This window comes from Diceros bicornis, chromosome 34 (genome assembly GCF_020826845.1).
Source record: "Diceros bicornis minor isolate mBicDic1 chromosome 34, mDicBic1.mat.cur, whole genome shotgun sequence".
NCBI lineage: Eukaryota > Metazoa > Chordata > Mammalia > Perissodactyla > Rhinocerotidae > Diceros > Diceros bicornis.
Window position 1 is genome coordinate 31,385,532 of NC_080773.1, and position 20,177 is coordinate 31,405,708.

A 20,177-nucleotide genomic window follows, 5' to 3' on the forward strand; every position below is an offset into this window, starting at 1 on the left:
GAAGGATCTAGTGAGATTATTAGTTATCTATTGCTGTGTAACAATATTACCACAAACTTCGTGGCTTGAGGAATACACCTTTATTATCTTATCATTTCTGTGGGCCAGGAATCCAGACACAACCTAGCAGGATCCTCTAGGTGCTGCAGTCAAGGTGTCAATGATGGCTGGGGTCTAATCCAAGAGCTTGACTGGGGAAGGATCTACTTCTGAGCTGCAATGTAATTCTGACACTAACTGCCTGGAGTTAGCACAGATTTCATGGTTTAAGCACACAGTGTTCACAAGAGTATCCTTGCTTTAGACACCAGCTGTAAGTTCAGGTGTTCCCAGGCCACCTAAACTTCTGACCAACTGCCTAAAAATTTGGAGGTTCCCACTATACCCCTCAAATTCAATAATTTTTGCTAGAACCAAATTCCATAAAGTGCCATACTTATGACTACAATTGTATTATAAAGGATACAAATCAGAACCAGCTAAATGAAGAGGCACATAGGGTGGAGTCTGGGAGTGTCCCAAAAGGGAAGCTTCCTATATTCTCAGGATGTGTCACCCTTCCAGCACATCAAAGTGTGTCACCAACCAGGAAGCTCCCCCGAGCCTCACTGTCCAGTTTTCATTGGTATTTCTTCACGTAGATATAGTTGATTGAATCACTGTCCACAGGACTGAATCTATCTCCAGCCTCCCTTTGTTTCCCAGTGGTCAGGCTGATATCTCTGGGCTCATAGTCCTAACTCTCTAATCACATGGTTGGTCTGCCTGGCATGATCAGACCCCCCATCCTGGGTCATCTCATTGGCATATTACTCTATGTAAATGATACCTCTCACTTTTAAAAAATAATTTTTTAAAAGAAGGAAACAAGTCTTTATTGGAAATTTGAGGAAAGGGATCCCCATTTGCCTGGTCCCCCAAGGGACCTCTGTTCCATTGTCCATTCCCTTGTCAGAAGTTCTTTCTTCCAGGCTCCAGATCTTCTCCTGGCTATGTCTTAAGGACCGAGTACACACAGGTTTCCAGAGGCTGCTTCCTCTGGCTGGAAGGGCCCTCACGTAGGGCTTTGGTGTCTAGCTCAACATAAGTCACTCCATGGGGTTCTTCAGCTCCTGAGGCCTGAAATCCTTCATCCTGGAGGTAAGCACGGAGAAAAGGATCAGGTATTCCAGGGAGGAATATATGATTGTGAAAATTTAACAATCATAACAATAATGTGGCAGACAGCGTTCCAAGATAACTCCCAAGAGACTCCTACACTTAAAGACTTTGTTAGGTCTCCTCCCCTCTTGAGTGTTGGCTGGACCTAGCGACTTGCATCTATCAAAAGAATTAGCAAGACAACACAGAAAAAGAGATTGGATGTCATACCAAAGACTAGGTTGTGAAAGACGGTGAGTTCCATCTTGCCTCACTACTCTTCCTCTCCCTAGCTCATACTGATGAAGCCAGCTGCCACGTTATGAGCTGCCCTATGGAGAGGCTCATGCGGCCATCATGGTCTCTGGCCAAAAGCCAGCAAGGAACTGAATCCTGCCAACAACCTCCTGAGTGAGTGTGGAAGCAAATCCTCTTCTAGTTAAGCCCTAACCAGCCCTGGCTAACACCTTAATCACAGCTCTGTGAGACCCGGAGTGAGAGGATCCAGCCAGGGACACCCAGATTCCTGGCCTACAGACACTGTGAGATAATAAATGTTGCTTTAAACCGCTACATTTTGGAATGATGTGCCATGCAGTGATAGATAATTCATACATACAACTATCAAAATAAATGTGAATATGAAATGACCAGAATAAGCAAATCCACAGGGGCAGAAAGCAGGTTAGTTATTGCCAGGAACTGGGGGTTGTGGGGGCTAGTGAATTGGGAGCAACTGCTAAAAGGGTGTGGCATTTCCTTCGGGGGTGATGAAAATGTTCTGGAACTAGATAATGGTGATTGTTGCACAACATTGTGAATGGACCAAATGTCACTGAATTGTACATATTAAAATAGAGAATTTTATGTTATGGCATTTTGCCACAATTTTTTAAAAGTTGGGAAAATTCCACGGGAATGATGGTGGCATCATGGTGGAATGAGTTGTTCCCTTTGTCTCTCCCCTTTAAATTACAACCAGGAGAGCACGGATTGACTGACAAAGGACTCCTTGCACAACACACCAGAATGAGAGATCCATGCAGCTATACGTCAGAAGATGGGGGGGCTGGATCCCCAGGAAGCACTGGAACTAAGGAAGTGGCCCCCTCCCCTTCCCTGGTGGCAGTGATCGAGGCCTGGATCCTCACACAGAGGCAGGCACGACTGTGAGTGGAGGAAGGGGCAGCCCAGCCCACAGGCAAATGCTTTTGGAGTGGTAGCCGTGCCCGTGGGAACACCCATTGTGCCATGGCAGCCCTGTCCATGCCAACACTCCACACTGAGTGGAACAACTCAGCCCCCACGAAGGCAGCCCACCTGCCAAGTGCAGTGCCAGCCTTCAAAAAGTTGCCCTGCACACTGAGCACAACAGCCTATGGGACCTGCCCACTGAGTGCATGCCCAGGCCACAGGAAGATGCTCTGCCCATCAAACGTGGCCCACCAAGTGGCAGCAGCTCAGCACACATGAAGGTGCCCCACCCACTGAGCAGAGCAGACTGTGGGACACGCCCATGTGTGCAGCACCAGCCCACGTGAGTGTGACCTGCTGAGCAGCTGTGGCCAGCCCGCAGAAACACAGAGTGGCTCAGCCAGCACAACTACCAGCAGGGGGAGTGGGATCAGAAAACACAGCTCCTGCCCCCCTAGTGGTGGCACATGGAATCTGGGACCTGATACTACCACAAATGCTCCAGCAGGGGATCAATTCATCAAACACCATGAAGAACTACAGTAACACAGCAGAACAGATGGAAAATGACAAGTCTCCAGAAACCAAACCTGAAGTCACAGAAGATTACAATCTAAATGACAGAGAATTCAAAATAATTGTCATAAAGAAACTCAACAAGTTACAAGAAGACACAGAAAGACAGTTCAATGAGCTCAGGAGTAAAATTAATGAACACAAGGAATACGTCACCAAAGAGACTGAAGCCCTTAAAAAAACTATACAGAAATTCCGGATATGCAGAACACAATTAATGAGATAAAAAATAATGTAGGAACCATAAAAAATAGAGCAGATCTTGTGGAGGACAGAGTTAGTGAATTAGAAGACACAAATACAGAAATGCTTCAGGTGGAGGAGGAGAGAGAGCTAAGATTTTTTTTGAAAAAAAACAAGAAATTCTTCAAGAAATGTCTGACTCAATTAGGAAAAGTAGCACAAGGATTACAGGTATACCAGAGGGCGAAGGGAGGGAGAAAGGAGCAGAGAGCTTGTTCAAAGTAACAGTAGCTGAGAACTTCCCAAATCTGGGGAGAAACTGGACCTACAAGTACATGAAGCCAATAGAACTCCTGATTACATCAATACAAAAAGACCTTCTCCAAGGCATATAATAGTAAAACTGTAAAAGTCAATGACACAGAAGAAAAATTAAGGGCAGCAAGAGAGAAGAAAATAACCTACAAAGGAATCCCCATCAGGCATTCATCAGATTTCTTAGCAAAAACCACACAGGCTAGGAGAGAGTGGAAAGATATATTCAAAAAACTGGAAGACAAAACTATCAGCCAAGAATACTCTATCCAGTGAAATTATCCTTCAGATACAACAGAGAAATAAAACCTTTCCCAAACAAACAAAAGCTGATGTAGTTCATTGCCGCTAGACCTGCCTTACAAGAAATGATGAAGGGAGCCCTCCTACCTGAAACAAAAAGGCAAAAGTTTACAAAGCTTTGAGCAAGGAGATAAATAGACAGACAAAATCAGAAAATTGCATCTGTCTATCAGAATAAGTTAGCAAACACTTAATTATAACATAAAAGATAAAGGGGAGGAAAGCATCAAAAATAACTATAAGCACTTCAATTTAGTCACAAACTCATAACACAAAAAAGAATAATTTGTGACAACAATAACTTAGAAGTGGAAGAGGAAAGGGATGGAACCTGCTTAGACTGATGGAGACAAGAGGCTTTCAGAAAATGGACTATCTCATCTATGAGATCTTTTATAAAAACCTCATGGTAACTACTAAACAAAAAATCAGAGCAGAGCCACAAATCACAACTAAACAGAAAACCATCACAGAAAACCACGGAACTGAAATGGCAGTCAGAAAGACAGGGGAAAAGAAACAATGGAAATATGGAACAACTGGAAAACCAGAGATAAAATGGCAGTATTAGGTCCTCATGTATCAATCACTCTAAATGTAAATAGATTGAAGTCTCCAATCAAAAGACACAGAGTGGCAGGTTGGGTTAAAAAAACAAGACCCAGGGCTGGCCCGGTGACGTAGTGGTTAAGTTCACGTGTTCTGCTTCAGCGGCCCAGGGCTTGCAGGTTTGGATCCTGGGCCCAGACCCATGCACTGTTTATCAACCCATGCTGTGGCAGGTGTCCCACAGACAAAGTAGAGGAAGATGGGCACAGATGTTAGTCCAGGGCCAATCTTCCTCAGCAAAAAGAGGAGGATTGGTAACAGATGTTAGCTCAGGGCAAAACTTCGTCACCAAAAAACAAGCAAACAAACAAGACCCAACAATATGATGCCTCCAGGAAACACATCTTAGCTCTAAAGACAATACAGGCTCAGAGTGAAGGGATGGAAGATGATACTCCAAGCAAATGGCAAGCAAAAGTAAGCAGGTATTGCCATAGTCATATCAGACAAAGCAGACTTCAAGATAAAAAAGACAACGAGAGACAAAGTGGGATGGTATATAATGATAAAAAGGACATTCCACCAAGAGGACATAACACTTGTGAATATATATGCACCTAATACAGGAGCACCAAAGTACATAAAGCAACTATTAACAGACCTAAAAGGAGAAATTGACAGCAACACAATAATAATAGGGGACCTCAAAAATCCACTTACATCACTGGATAGATCATCAAGACAGAAAGTCAACAAGGAAATAGTGGCCTCAAATGAAACACTAGACCAGCTGGATTTAATAAGTATATACAGAACATTCCATCCAAAAAGAGCAGAATACACATTCTTCTCAAGTGCACATGGAACATTCCCAAAGATAGACCATATACTGGGAAACAAGGCAAGACTCAATAACTTTAAGAAGATCGAAATAATATCAAGCATCTTTTCCAACAACAATGCTATGAAACTAGAAATTAAGTGCAAGAAAAAAAGCTTGGAAAGACACAAATATGTGGAGACTAAACAACATGTGACTGAGCAACCATTGGATCAATGAAGAAATCAAAAAATACCCGGAGACAGGGGCCGGCCCGGTGGCGCAAGCAGTTGAGTGTGCATGCTTTGCTGCGGCGGCCCAGGGTTCGCCGGTTTGGATCCCGGGCGCATACCAATGCACCGCTTGGCAAGCCATGCTGTGGCGGCGTCCCATATAAAGTGGAGGAAGATGGGCATGGATGTTAGCCCAGGGCCAGTCTTCCTCAGCAAAAAAAGAGGAGGATTGGCAGATGTTAACACAGGGCTGATCTCCTCACACACACACACACACACACACATACACACACACAAATACCCGAAGACAAATGAAAATGAAAACACAACATACAAAACCTTATGCAATCCAGCAAGAGTGGTATTAAGAGGGAAGCATGTAGTAATACAGGCCTACCTCAAGAAACAGGAAAAATCTCAAATAAACAGTTTAACACTGTACCTAAAATAACTAGGAAAAGAAGAACAAATGAAGCCCAAAGTCAGTAGAGGGAAGGAAATAATAAAAATCAGAGCAGAAATAAATGAAATAAAAACTAAAAAAATAATAGAACAGATCAGTGAAACTAAGAGCTGGTTCTTTAAAAAGAGAAACAAAATTGACAAACTCTTAGCCGGACTCACTAAGAAAAAAAGAGAGAAGGCTCAAATGAATAAAATCAGAAATGAAAAAGGAGAAATTACAATGGATACTACAGAAATACAAAGGATTATAAGAGAATACTCTGAAAAACCATACACCAACAAATTGGATAACCTACAAGAAATGGATGATTTCTTAGAAGCATACAACCTTCCAAAACTGAATCAAGAAGAAACAGAGAATTTGAATAGAGCAATCACAAGTAAAGAAATTGAAACAGTAATCAAAAAACCTCCCCAAAAACAAAAGTCCAGGACCAGATGGCTTCCCTGGTGAATTCTACCAAACATTCAAAGAAGATTTAACACTTATCCTTCTCAAACTTTTCCAAAAATTTGAAGGGGATGGGACACTTTCGAACTCATTTTACAAGACCAACATTACCCTGATACCAAAATCAGACAAGGACAACACAAAAAATGAAAATTATAGGCTAATAATGCTGATGACCATAGACACAAAAATCTTCAACAAAATATTAGCAAATTGAATACAACAATACATTAAAAGGATCATACACCACGATCAAGTGGGATTTATTCCAGGGACACAAGGATGGTTCAACATCTGCAACTCAATCAATGAGATACACTACATTAACAAAATGAAGAATAAAAATCACTTGATCATCTCAATAGACACAGAAAAAGCACTTTATAAGATTCAGCATCCATTTATGATAAAAACTCTCAATAAAATGGGTATAGAAGGAAAGTACCTCAATGTAATAAAGGCCATATATGACAAACCTACAGCAAACATCATACTCAATAGTGAAAGACTGAAAGCTATTCCTCTAAGAACAGAAACAAGACAAAGATGCCCACTCTCACCACACTTATGTAACATAGTACTTGAAATCCAAGCCAGAGCAATTGGGTAAGAAAAAGAAATAAAAGGGATCTAAATTGGAAAGGAAGAAGTAAAACTGTCACTGTCTGTGGATGACACGATTCTATATGCAGAAAACCCTAAAGAATCCACCATAAATCTATTAGAAAAAATTGACGAATACAGTAGAATTGCTGGGTACAAAATCAACATACACATACCATTCACATTTCTGTACACTAACAATGAACTAACAGAAAGAGAAATCAAAAATACAATCCCATTTACAATCACAACAAAAAGAATAAAATATCTTGAATAAATTTAACCAAGGAGGTTAAAGACGAATACACTGAAAGCTATAAAACATTACTGAAAGAAACTGAAGAAGACACGAGGAAATGCAAAGATATTCCATGCTCATGGATTGGAAGAATAAACATAGTTAAAATGTCCATATTATCTAAAGCAATCTATAATTCAATGCAATCCCAATCAGAATCCCAATAACATTTTTCATCGAAATAGAAGAATCCTAAAATTTATATGGAACAACAAAAGACCCTGAATAGGCAAAGCAATCTTGAGAAAAAAGAAGAAAGTTGGAGGTATCACACTCTCTGATTTCAAAATATATTACAAAGCTATAGTAATCAAAACAGCATGGTACTGGCACAAAAACAGACATGCAGATCAATGGAAAAGAATTGAAAGTCCAGGGCAGTGCGCACGCTCCGCTGTTGGTGGCCTGGATTCGGATCCCGGGCGCGCACCAACGCACTGCTTCTCCGGCCATTCTGAGGCCGCGTCCCACATACAGCAGCTAGAAGGATGTGCAGCTATGACATACAACTATCTACTGGGGCTTTGGGGAGAAAATAAATAAATAAATAAAAATCTTTAAACCAGCAAAAAAAAAAGAATTGAAAGTCCAAAAGTAAACCCACACATCTATGGACAGCTAATTTTCAACAAAGGAGCCAAGAACACACAATGGAGAAAGGAAATTCTCTTCAATAAATGGTGTTGGGAAAACTGGACAGCCACATGCAAAAGAATGAAAGTAGACCATTATCTTACACCATACACAAAAATTAACTCAAAATGGATTAAAGACCTGAATGTAAGACCTGAAACCATAAAACTCCTAGAAGAAAACATAGGCAGTATGCTCTTTGAAATCAGTCTTATCGGTATCTTTTTGCATATCATGTTTCCTCAGGCAAGGGAAACAAAAGAAAAACTTTAAAAATGGGACTACATGAGACTAAAAAGCTTCTGCATGGCAAAGGAAATCTTGAACCAAATGAAAAGACAACCCACCAAATGGGAGAAAATATTTACAAATCATATATCCGATGAGGAGTTAATATCCAAAATATATAAAGAAGTCATATAACTCAACAACAAAAAAATGAACAACCTGATCAAAAACTGAGCAGAGGATATGAACAATCATTTTTCCAAAGAAGATTTACAGATGGCCAACAGGGACATGAAAAGATGTTCAACATCACTAATTATTAGGGAAATTCAAATCAAAACTACAATGAGATATCACCTCACACCCATCAGAATGGCTATTATTAAAAAGACAAGAAATAACAAGTGTTAGAGAGGATGTGGAGAAATGGAACCCTCATACACAGCTGGAGGGAATGCAAAGTGGTACAGCCACTATGGAAAACAGATGGAGATTCCTCAAAAAAATAAAAATAGAAACATCATAGGATCCAGCTATTCCACGTCTGGGTGTTTATCCAAAGAAGATTAACTCAATAATTCAAAAAGATATATGCACCCCTATGTTCATTGCAGCAATATTCACAATAGCCAAGACTTGGAAGCAACGTAAGTGCCCATCAACAGATGATTGGATAAAGAAGATGTGGTGTATATATACATATATATATACACACACACACACACAACTGAATACTACTCAGCCATAAAAAAGAGAAAATCATGCCATTTGCAACTATTTGGATGGACCTTGAAGGTGTTATGCTAAGCCAAATAAGCGAGACAGTGAAAGACAAATACCATATGATTTCACTCACATGTGGAAGACAAACACACACATAGATACAGAGAACAGATTGGTGGTTACCAGAGGGGAAACAGGTGGGCAGAGGGTAGAAGGGGTAAAGGGGACATATGTATGGTGACAGATGGAAACTAGACTTTTGGTGGTGAACACGTGCAGTCTATACAGAAGCCGAAATATAAAGATGTACACCTGAAATTTACATAATGTAATAAACAAAAGTGACCTCAATAAGATTTAAAAAATTGAATTGTAAAGGCAAAAAACGTGCTACTCTCAGTAACTGTTACCAATAACTGATGCAAGGTCTACTACGTGGTGTACATTGTGGTAAGTGCTTTACCAAGAGATCTTACCATACTTTCGCAATGGCACCAAAAGGTAATGTGTATTATCCCCACTGTCCAGATGAAGAAACTGAGGCTCAGGGTGGGACAGTCACTTGCCCAAGGTCACACAGACAGTTATAATAATAATAGCTTCGAGTTACCGAATGCTTACTCCATGCCTGGAATCCTACTGATCATTCTCTGAGCTCATTAAACCATCCCATTAATCCTATGAGGAAGGTGGTGTAACGTCCCATTGTACAGATGGGGAAATGTCCTCAGAAAGGACAAGTCATGGGATGAAGATCCCATGGCCAGAGAAGGCGTAGAAGAGTTCAGACCAGTTTCTCCTGAAATGCAGAGGAAGGGTTGGGGGTGGATGACAGCAAAGGCCTGGACCGTTGACAAAATCAGAGAGGGAGTGATGGAGAGCCTGGAATGAGGGAGGGGCTGACGGGGAATTGCCAACATGGAAACTCACCAAGTCAGGCGAGCAGCTCCTCATAGCTGTAGATGCGTCTAGGAGAGAAAAGATTCTGCTGTTGCTTCATCTCCAGCTCCGGGGGTCATCTCTACTCACACACACACACACACGTGTATACTCACACATATACACGCACACATGTGTGCACACACTAACACATGCATGCATGCAATACTCACATGCATGCTCACATATACACACTCACACATACTCCTGAGCACACAAACATGCAAACCACATGTGCACATACAACATATACTCATATACACACAAACATACACACACACAAACTCACACAACCCATGCACTCATTTGTGCACTGCTACATGCATACACATGTTCACATGTATACAAACATACCAGCACACTTACACGTGCAGACTCACATATGCACATTCAAATACACATGCTCACATGCACACAAACAGCACCCACATGTGCACACACATACATGTACCCACCACCACTTTCTTTCCTAGATTGATTACTTGTCACCAATTCTTCAGGTTTCTTAGAAGAGCAGGAGCTAAGAGAGAAAAAAATGAAGCATTAGAGATAGAGAAAATTAGAGAGAGAAATCAAGATCATTGTGAGTAGGTGGAGGTGAGGTGCAAAGCAAGGTCATCTGTAAACCAAAGTCTCTCCCAGTTTGTACGCCCCACCCTAGGGTTTCCAAGTCATTCGGACACTCAGGGAAGTCTTGAGAGGTGAGGGGAGGAGGTGGTTGGGGGCAATGTGGTCCAAGAGGAAAGAATCCAAAGAAAGAACATTGAATGAGAAGTGGAGGACAATTGTAAGAAGAAAGAGCATGGAGAGAAGCTTGAGATGGTCACTGGAGCTGGTCTGGGGCACGTAAAAGGTGGAAGTAAGAAGGTTAAGCAGTCCAGGAAACGTTGGAAGAAGAGTTAAATATTGGCTGATGGGATTCTCTGAGTGGCTCTACCTTATGCTCTTCTTGTTAGGAGCTGCCCCTGGGGATAAAAAAAAAAGAGAAGGGAAAGGATTAACCATGTGGTGGTAGCTTCCTCATGCTGCTTCTCCCATTCCCCCAAGAAGATTTCACCATCGTTTTCCTGAACTCACCACACCGGGTGTATTTGTAGATGAGGAAGGATGCGAGGAGGAAGAGGAAGGCAAAGATGACAATGAGGATGATTCCAGTGGTCCCTGGTGAGAGGAGAGTAGGTAAGAGGTCCAGCTGGTTTCCTGAGACATGTTCTGACGCCTACATATGTCTACCATTGACTGAGTTCCTATTAGGTGCTGGAGATCTCACTACATTTCTCTCATCCTCACAGATATCCTGGGAGGGAGATAGAATGACGCCCATTTTGCAGATGCGGAAGCTGAGGGTCAGAGAGTTGAAGTAAGATTTCCAAAGTCACCCAACTGAGGAGTAGGCAGAGCTGTGACTCTAACCTTACCCACCTCGAAAGATCTTGCACTGACCCACAACCTTCAGGCATCATCAAAATATAGACAAATATCTCACCACCTCACAAGGAAGTCTCATCCCGCGTTTGAAGACTCTGTGTCCCGGGAAACTCTTCTCTTACCTAGTCTTGTTCCTGCTATCTCAGGAGGCTTTCCTTCCGTTTTATCCGGAAGACGAAATTCTTGAGTTAAAAAAAAAAATCACATGTCAGAATGGCTATAATTAACAAGACAAAAAATAACAAATGTTGGAGAGGATGTGGAGAAAAGGGAACCCTCATACACTGACGGAGGGAATGCAAACTTGTGCAGCCACAATGGAAAAGACTGTGGAGATTCCTCAAAAAATTAAAAAAAGAAATACCACACGATCCAGCTATCCCACTACTGGGTATTTAATCAAAAAACTTGAAATCAACAATTCAAGGAGATTTAAGCATCGCTATATTCATTGCAGCATTATTCACAATAGCCGAGATGTAGAAGCAAACTAAGTGCCCATCAACTGATGAATGGATAAAGAAGATGTGGTATAGATATACAACGGAATACTGCTCAGCCGTAAAAAAAAGACAAAATCGTCCCATTTGCAACAACATGGATAGACCTGGAGGGTATTATGTTAAGCGAAATAAGCCAGAGAAAGACAAATACCGTATGATTTCACTCATATGTGGAAGATAAACATGGATAAAGAGAACAGATTAGTGGTTACCAGTGGGGAAGAGGGTGGAGGGAGGGTGAAAGGGGTAAAGGCGCATATATCTATGGTGATGGATAAAAACCAGACTATTGGGGGTGAGCGTGATACAGAAACTGATATATAATAAGGTACACCTGAAATTACACAATGTTATAAACCAGTATGACCTCAATAAAATAATTTTTAAAAAAGAATAGTTCAACACAACACACAGAATGTCAGAAAATTGTACACTTATTGAGTTGCCAAATAAATGGTCTGATCAGAAAAAGAAATCAAGTTACAGAAAACAATCACAATATTATACCATTGATATGTAATTTTAAAAATTCTATACATTATTTACAAAGTTGTACCCATATACTAAAAATGTAAACACATGCACAGAAATGGTAACATCAAGTTCAGGGTAGAAGTTTCCACTGGGAAGAGGCAAAATAATGGGAATAGTGTTGGGAGGGAAAAAGGACTTTCTATCTTTATTTGTGGAAAGAAAATAACTTGGGGCAAAAATGACTAAATGTGAGCAAGTGTGACTCTGGGTGGTGGATGTGTGACTGTTATTTTATTATTATTTCTATTAGATAGTATTTTTCAAATTTCTCAAAAGAAATTCTTATCATATACATGATATATATTATATATTTTATATAATATTATACATAAGAGATATATACATATAGGATATTATATTTGGGTGTATATATATATATATATTTCCTATTGGTTATGTTTCTCTGGAGAACCTTGGCTAATACAGCCGGGCAGGAGAATTATCTTAAATCAGATATGACTGTGGTTCCCAAAACAAATGGACTATCTTGGCCATTTTCTGTAGTCAGGCTTCACTAAGCTCCGCTGATGTGACGTGCTCACCCCATTGCTCTTCATTGCCTTTACCATTTACAACTGTGTTGGCCCTGCCTCTTGGATTTGACCAAAGCAGAAGTGGACCCCTGAGATGAAGACCCCCTCCTTCAGCTCTGTCCTTCAAAGAAGGCAGCAGGACTGCCTGTGAAGTTCACAGTGCACCTGACCACTTTTCTCCTCTGTTCCCTGTGGTACCGCCTTCAGTTCTTTACTTTCTGTCCCACAATCTTAGCCTCCATCTCATAGCCACCGTCAGGAAGTGGGGTGCTATTTATCACGGCTGCCTCCTGTCAGTTCAGCCCTCCCTGCCAGCTGCATGCTGCTTTCTGCAGAACCAGAGACCATATAGATCTTGTTCAAAGCTCAGAAATGATGGATAAACCCCATGAACCATCAGATTCCTAGCTCCTGGCCCTGAAGAAATCAGAGTGGGAAACTGCAGATAGATTAAACTTTGGAATAAAGGGGTGGGGGGTAGAAAACACACAAGTGACCTTAAAAGAAGACGAATGATGCCAAGTTAGGTAACCAGTATCATTATTAAAGGTTTCTTGAATAGCCACTGGCTGGAGGCACATATTTTAAGTAATTAGAGGCTTCAGGGATTGGAGAAGAGTATGGTTTCCATCCTTCAAGTCCCTGCCATGAACTCTGGTGTCTTACTGGAAACTAGTCAACGCACCTACAGCAGAGTTTCTCAAGTTTGGCACTATTGACATTGGGGCTGGATAATTGTGGAGTTCCTGTGCATTGTAGGATGTTTTGCAGCATCCCCCGTCTCTACCTACTGGATTCCAGGAGCAGCACCCCCATCCCCAGGTGTGGCCGTGAAAAATGTCTCTGGACATTGTCATACATCCACAAAATGGCCTTTGGTTGAGAACCAATGGTCCATCTGACTTCAGAACCTGTTTTCATACCCTATACTGCCTTCAAGATCCTGGCGTTTCTCAAGGACCTTGAATCCTTGAATCCTTGTCCCGTGTGCCTTTTGGAAATTCTGGGATCTTTGGTTACTGCCCTGTGAGTTATGGTTGGTCCTCATATCAATATTGGGGGATTCAGCCCCCATCCAGGATGATGCCTGGTTCCTCCTGGCCTCTCTTCCTCTCTGTCCTGAACAAACTCAGTCCTCAAAAACAGCCCTTGTACACAAGGGTCAAAAAACATCCCTTCAGAAACAAGCAAACAGAACCCTTGTGCACCGTTGGTGGGAATGTAGAATGGTGCAGCCACTGTGGAAAATGGTACAAAGGCTCCTCAAAAAATTAAAAATAGAACTACCATACGATCCAGCAATTCCACTTCTAAGTCTACAGCCAAAAGAATTCAAAGCAGGGTCTCTAAGTAATATCTGTTCATCCACGTTCATAGCAGCATTATTCACAACAGCCAAAAAGTGGAAGCAACCCTAGTGTCCATCAAAATGTGGTGTATACAGGCAATACAATATTATTCAGTCTTAAGAAGGAAGGAAGTCCAGTTACATGCTATGACATGGATGAACCTTGAGAACATTATTCTCAGTGAAATAAGCCGGACACAGAAAGACAAATACTGTATCATTCCACTTATATGAGAATCTAGAGTAGTCAAATTCACAGCGATGGAAAGTGGAATGGTGGTTGCCAGCGTCTGAGGGAAAGGGAAGGGGGAGCTGTTGTTTACTTGGGACAGATGTTCAGTTTTGCAAGATGAAGAGAGTTCTGGAGATGGTTGGTGGTGATAGCTGCACAACACTGTGAATGTACTTAACACTACTGAACTGTGCACTTAAAAATGATTAAGATGGTAAATTTTATGTTATGCATTTTTACCACGATTTTTAAAAATTATTCTTTTCGAAAAAGAAAGAAAGAAAAGGCTAGGCAGGAAATGAAAAGTTCAACTTGGTGGAGCTAAAGGGCAAGAGTGGTAGAGTATGAATGAAAATGAAACAGATCTTTCTGGAAGTTGCTGAGTCTGTCAGGGAAAGGTATTCCCTGGGCCCTTTTTTATTCTCTCTCCTCCTCTGCCCTCTTGCTGGAACCTCCTTCTGCATAACTCCAGGAGGTGTCATTCACACTTTAGTCTGAATGAATTGTGCTCCATCCAGAGATATGCATGACTTTGTGGCTATATCTTATTCTCCTAGTGGGGGCCAGGTATTACAAATTCTTCCCCCAAGCCGGGCCCCCTCAGGGCACATCTGATCATCCATGGTGGGGAGCCCACTGCCCAGCCTCCTTTTATGTGATTCTCCACCATCCACACTCCCTCTCTTAGCAGAAGGTCCTGTCCACTATTCCACAGGATCCTGGCTCTAACTCAGTTCTTCCCAAATGATTTTTCCAAGCTCCAGAGTCTTGTAGGGACGGAATCACCCTCCAGTGCACTCCAGGTCACGGAACCTCAGCTGGCAGATGATCCAGCTATAGTTGTCCCGATGGTAAAAACCTTACCTGTCACCCAGATCACAAGATGATCACTGGGCTCTGAGGCCCAGAAAGGAGCCCTTGTCTGGTAGTAGACACAGCTGTAGTTCCCAGTGTCATTGACTGTCACATTCTGAAGGGAGAAGTCTGTCTTCTTCCCTGCTGGACCCTGGAGCTGGATGGGCATTGAACTTCCTGCCTTCAGCAGAGCAAACATTACAGGCCCCAAAAAATTGTCTGGCAGCTGGCATGTAAGGGTCACCTTTTCTCCTGTGGTCACCTTACCCCTTTGGTGGGCTTGGAGGGAAGGTTTAGGAGAATCTCCTGTAAGAGAAGGGAGGCTCTGAGGTCATGGGGAGAAGCCTGGGGTCCCCCACTCACCTGTGCTCTCCTGGCAGGGGGTTCCCATGGAGTGTGGGGAATGACAGATACCTCATCTCACCCTCTTTCAGCTCTGACTCCAGGAATGATATTCTACCTCCTCTCAGCCTTGGATAAAGCCAAGATAATCAACTCTGTTCCTGTCTTTCTCCATCTCCCTCCCCAAGTTCACTGGAGATGAGACCCCCTGGCCTCTCTCTTCCTCTGGTTCCTCCCTCATCCCCTGTCCCTAGGAAGAGTATGTGCCATTCTGAGACCCCCTCCTCACCTGTCACCAGCAGTAAAAGAATATCACTGGGCTGTGAGCTCCTGTGGGGGTTCCCTCTTCTGTGGTATTCACAGGTATACTCTCCAGTGTTACTGTTTCTTAGATCAGTGAGGTGAAATTCACCCAGAACCACTGTGGAATCAGGTGACTGCAAGGACTCCAAAGGAGTTCCTCCCTTTCTGAGAACAAAGTTTACACCCTTGGTAGGAGTCCAGCATCGCAGTCTCACGTTACTCCTGGCGGGTACCACTGAGCTGGGCCAGGCACCGAGAGAGGGCTTGGGAAGTGACCCTGGAAGGAGGCAGAGTCCAGGCTGGATTTGATTCACTCACCTGCTCTCAGGAAGCCCATTTACAGAAGAGAAAGGAAAGTGGGGCCTTTGGGATGAAGGATCAAGGAGGGTTTAGTTGAAGAAACACTCACTATCTCCTCTTATGTTTCCTTGGCCAACACACAGCCCTGCAAAAGAATGGTCCATGAGACATATGCGCCTGCCTGGAGCCTACACCATCACCTGCCCTGATCCCGGAGGGACCTTCCCAGTGGCTCTTGCTGAGAAGAGACCCCTTATCATCATATTCACCAGCAGTCCCAGCCTCCTCCCCAAGAACCCATTTGGCATCAGCGTCCATTTGCTATATTAGTTCCTGTGGCTCCTGTAGCAAATGAACACAAACTTAGTGGCTTATAACAACACAAATTTATTGTCTTGTGGTTCTGTACATTAGAAAAATCCAACAACATGGCTCTCACTGGCTAAAATCAAGATGTCAGCAGAGCTGTGTTCCTTCTGGGGGCTCCAGGGAAGAATCCATTTCTTTGTCTTTTCAGCTTCTGAGGCTGCCTGTGTCCCTTGGCTTGTGGGCTCTTCCTCTGTCTTGAGAACCAGCACTGGTTGGTCGAGTTGACTTCCTCTTCTGCCTCTTTTTACTACTTTAAGGACCCCTGTGATTACATTCAGACCACCCAGACCAACCAGGATAAGTTCCCTACTTTAAGGTCAACTGATAAGCAAATTTAATTCCATCTGTCACCTTACTTCTCCTTTGCCAGGTAAAGGAACATATCCACGGCTTCCAGGAGTCAGGACGTGGACATCTTTGTGGGGCCCACCACACAGTCTCCTTATTATTTCTCACAGCGTCCCACTTCACCATCCCAGGTTCCTTTCCCTGCACGATGCCCCCAGGATTTTGTATGGCCCTGCTATTTTTCTCCAGAACCTACCCCTTTCTCCCCAGAATCCATCCTTTATCCATCTTATTCTTCTGTGGTATCCTGTGATGTCACCTCTAGATTTCACGGTGGAGGAGAGGACAAAGGCCTGATTCCTGATCATCTCTGTCACCCTAAGAGTGTCACCCAGGGTGTCTCTGGTGTGTGTTAACATTGTAGAGGGCAGAGGACCCATCCCTTCCCCTGGTGCCACAGCATCTAGAGTGTGACAGACATCAACTATGACAAAAACCATCTGGCTGGGAAAAAAAACACTTGGGTTTTAACGACACCTATTATTCCTGATGCTCTTGGGTTCATAAGATATCTGGAGTCACTAAAATTTAACCCTTGAAGACAGAGACTACATTCTCAGTGCTTAGAACAGCGCCTAGATTTTGGCAAATGTTCAGTAAATACGTGTTGACTGACTGAGTTTAAGCCTCATGTAAAGACAGTCATTTGCAAAGATTTTTGAAGCTCCAGAGATAACGATGATTTCTCAAATTCCCTCCATACGTGTAGCAGCTCCCTCCCAACCCCACGTCATGACCATCTACATCAACTGAGAGGTGGGGAGAGAGGTAGGGAGATCCCTGCCTTATGATAAGGGGCATATAGCTGCTGAAAACTTTGTCCTGAGATACTTCCTTTGCTCTGAGATATTTCTCTCTGCTGTGATAGAGCACACTGAATGCATCTCTGACATTCCAATTGGCTGCGAGGAGTCTCCTCAGTGCTCCAGAGTAAATCTCAAACATCTAAAATTGATATTACTTGAAAGAGTGAAGCGTTATGTTCCCCACCTTTCCCGTACTTACAGATCTACAACAAACTGACCCTAAGAAATGTGTTTCTAGACATCAATATAGGTATTCTAGTTCAATTAGCTTATAACAGTGGTTCTCTAGTGGGGACAATTTTGCCCTCCGGGGGGCGTTGGGAAATATCTGAGGCCTTTTTTTTTTAGCAACCTTCAAGTACATGACACCATATTGTTAACTACAGCCACCATGCTGTACATTAGATCCCCAGAATGTATTTATCTTAGAACTGGAAATTTGTTTCACCAACATCTCCCCATTTCCCCCACCCCCTAAGACCCTGGTAACCACCCTTCTACTGTCTGTTTCTACAAGTTTGGGTTTTTTAGATTCCACATATAAGTGAGATCGTACAGTATTTGTCTTCCTCCATCTAACTTATCTCACTTAGCATAATGTCCTCAAGGTCCATCCACATTGTTGCAAATGGCAGGATTTCCTTCTTCCTCGTGGCTGAATAATATTCCATCGTATATGTACATTTTCCTTATCCATTCATCCATTGATGGACACTTAGGTTATTTCCGTGTCTTAGCTGTTGTGAATGATGCTGTGATGAACGTGAGAGTGCAGATATCTCTTTCAAGATAGTGATTTTGTTTCCTTCAGATATGTGCCCAGAAGCAGAATTGCTGGATCACAAGGTAGTTCTATTTTCAATGTTTTGAGGAATTTCCATACTGTTTCCACAATGGCTGCACCAATTTACATTCCCACGAACAGTGCACAAGGTTTCCCTTTTCTCCTAGCCAACACTTGTCTCTCATCTTTTTGATGACAGCCATTCTAACAGGCGTGGAGTACTTGCAACAGAGATTGTGTGGCCCACAGATCTTATCTGACTCTCTGGCCCTTTACATAAAAAGATTGCCAATATCTATTAAGATCACTGGATTCTCTGTTTGCTTACCTTCCTAAGGTTTTCCCAACCATGATTCCCTTCATTCACCCTCCAAACATTTCCACCCCAAAGAATCCAAATTATGATCTTTTTAATTTCCTAGTATGGCTCAGTGGAAAATTACAGTCTTTGGAACTGTGGAGACCAGAATTTGAATTCAGCATCTCCACTTAGTAGCTGAGTGGCCTTGGCATGTCACTTCAGCTGTCAATCTCAGATTCCTCGCATGCAATATGGGTGTGAGAACTATTTTGCAGAATTTTTCTAAGAGATATAAAATGACTTTAGATCGTACAATGACATGAGATTAAGTAACATTGCATCTGGGCGAGAAAGTCATTCTTTTCTCAGTTCTCTCTCCATCTTGACCACATAGAAGAGTATCACAGCTGGGTGCTGGTCTCTGTTTCATTTCTTTTATTTGCTCATATCTCTTAGAAACAAGACTAGGAAGAGATGTGGCTCAGTGTCAACAGGCAGGCAGTCACACCTGACTAGAACTTAATCATATTACTTTATGTCCCCACTGGCTATGTATGGACGATTATCTTCTAGTTTGGATGAGGGATACTGCTTTTCCATTAATAGAAGTGCTTTACAGATTTTCTTTTAAAATAGAGTTAAGCATGAAAATAACGATGTAAAAACTCGAGGCAATTTGAAGAAGAAGATCAGGTAGGAAAGAATACCGATGTCACATACCCAGGGCACATTGTCATTGGGAAGTTTGGGAATGACTGAATTTTGAAAAGCAAATAGAGGAAAAATGTGTGTGAAGCACCCAATACATTCCTGCTACACAATATATACTCAGGAAGTGGAAGTTTCTATGTTTTGCGTATTGATCTGATCTTATTGCCTACTGCACAAGCCGTGCCAACTCCAGCTGCGTCCACAGCCCAACCCACTGCCGCCAGCAATGGCTCTCCCTTCTCTTCCCCCAAGACTTACCAATGCAGAACAGGATCAGCATTTGGGGTATCATGGTGGCCCCCCTAAACCTCTTCCAAGGATCTTCCTTCAGTTTTGCTGTTTGTAGTAACTCAAAATGTTCTCTTGACTCCAGAATATGCAGTTAACAGCTTTGCTCCAGGGTTTTAAACCTCCACTCTTTCATACCCACAGTTTCTTCCTCCTGGTCACAATCAGGAAATGACGACTACTTATTGCAACACGCCGTTAAGCGACTTTCCACAGGTTTGACTCACGGAGTCCTCCCAGGGCGCACAGTTCAAAGCACCCAATTCTAAGGCATAGTCATGAATCAGAGCAAAATACGTAAAAAGTTGCTACTGGGATGTCAGTAACCATTGCCCCCCTCTACACGATGACGGAATATAGCTGGAGCCATGGCAAACTAGAGTAACAGCTACATTTCTTCCTCACAAAGAAATGTTGATCTTTCTGGTCAACAGGACGTGAGGGGAAGTGATGTGGACAACTTCAGGGTTATGCCCCGGGGAACATTTGAGGGCTGGAGCTGGGACAGAGCTGATGGCAAGGAGATGAGTAGTTGCAGG

The 20,177-nt window shown here is 42.6% G+C and overlaps 1 protein-coding gene across 2 annotated transcripts; it reads right to left on the minus strand.

The window, feature by feature from the left end:
* Positions 1–846: 846 nt before the first annotated feature.
* On the minus strand, positions 847–19,822 carry LOC131397380 (T-cell-interacting, activating receptor on myeloid cells protein 1-like). 2 transcript variants are annotated; one of them, XM_058530202.1, is made up of 10 exons: positions 19,609–19,822; positions 16,141–16,176; positions 15,718–16,008; positions 15,096–15,392; positions 11,204–11,263; positions 10,731–10,814; positions 10,591–10,618; positions 10,109–10,173; positions 9,645–9,682; positions 847–1,134 (listed from the first exon to the last, which is right to left on the minus strand). In XM_058530202.1, the coding sequence occupies exons 1-10, from the start codon at positions 19,640–19,642 to the stop codon at positions 991–993; spliced, it is 1,077 nt and encodes a 358-aa protein (XP_058386185.1). In that variant the 5' UTR covers positions 19,643–19,822; the 3' UTR covers positions 847–990. The 2 variants fall into 2 exon arrangements, with proteins under 2 accessions (XP_058386185.1, XP_058386186.1); XM_058530203.1 differs by lacking the exon at positions 16,141–16,176.
* Positions 19,823–20,177: the final 355 nt, after the last annotated feature.

Excerpts from the sequence above, each read along its gene's own strand:
- LOC131397380 (XM_058530202.1), bottom strand. The coding sequence starts at position 19,642 with ATGATACCCCAAATGCTGATCCTGTTCTGCATTG. Across the intron at positions 16,009-16,140 it reads AGGAAACATAAGAGGAGATA|GGTCACTTCCCAAGCCCTCT; the intron begins GTGAGTGTTTCT and ends GCCTCCTTCCAG. Across the intron at positions 11,264-15,095 it reads TCTTGTGATCTGGGTGACAG|AATTTCGTCTTCCGGATAAA; the intron begins GTAAGGTTTTTA and ends TTTTAACTCAAG.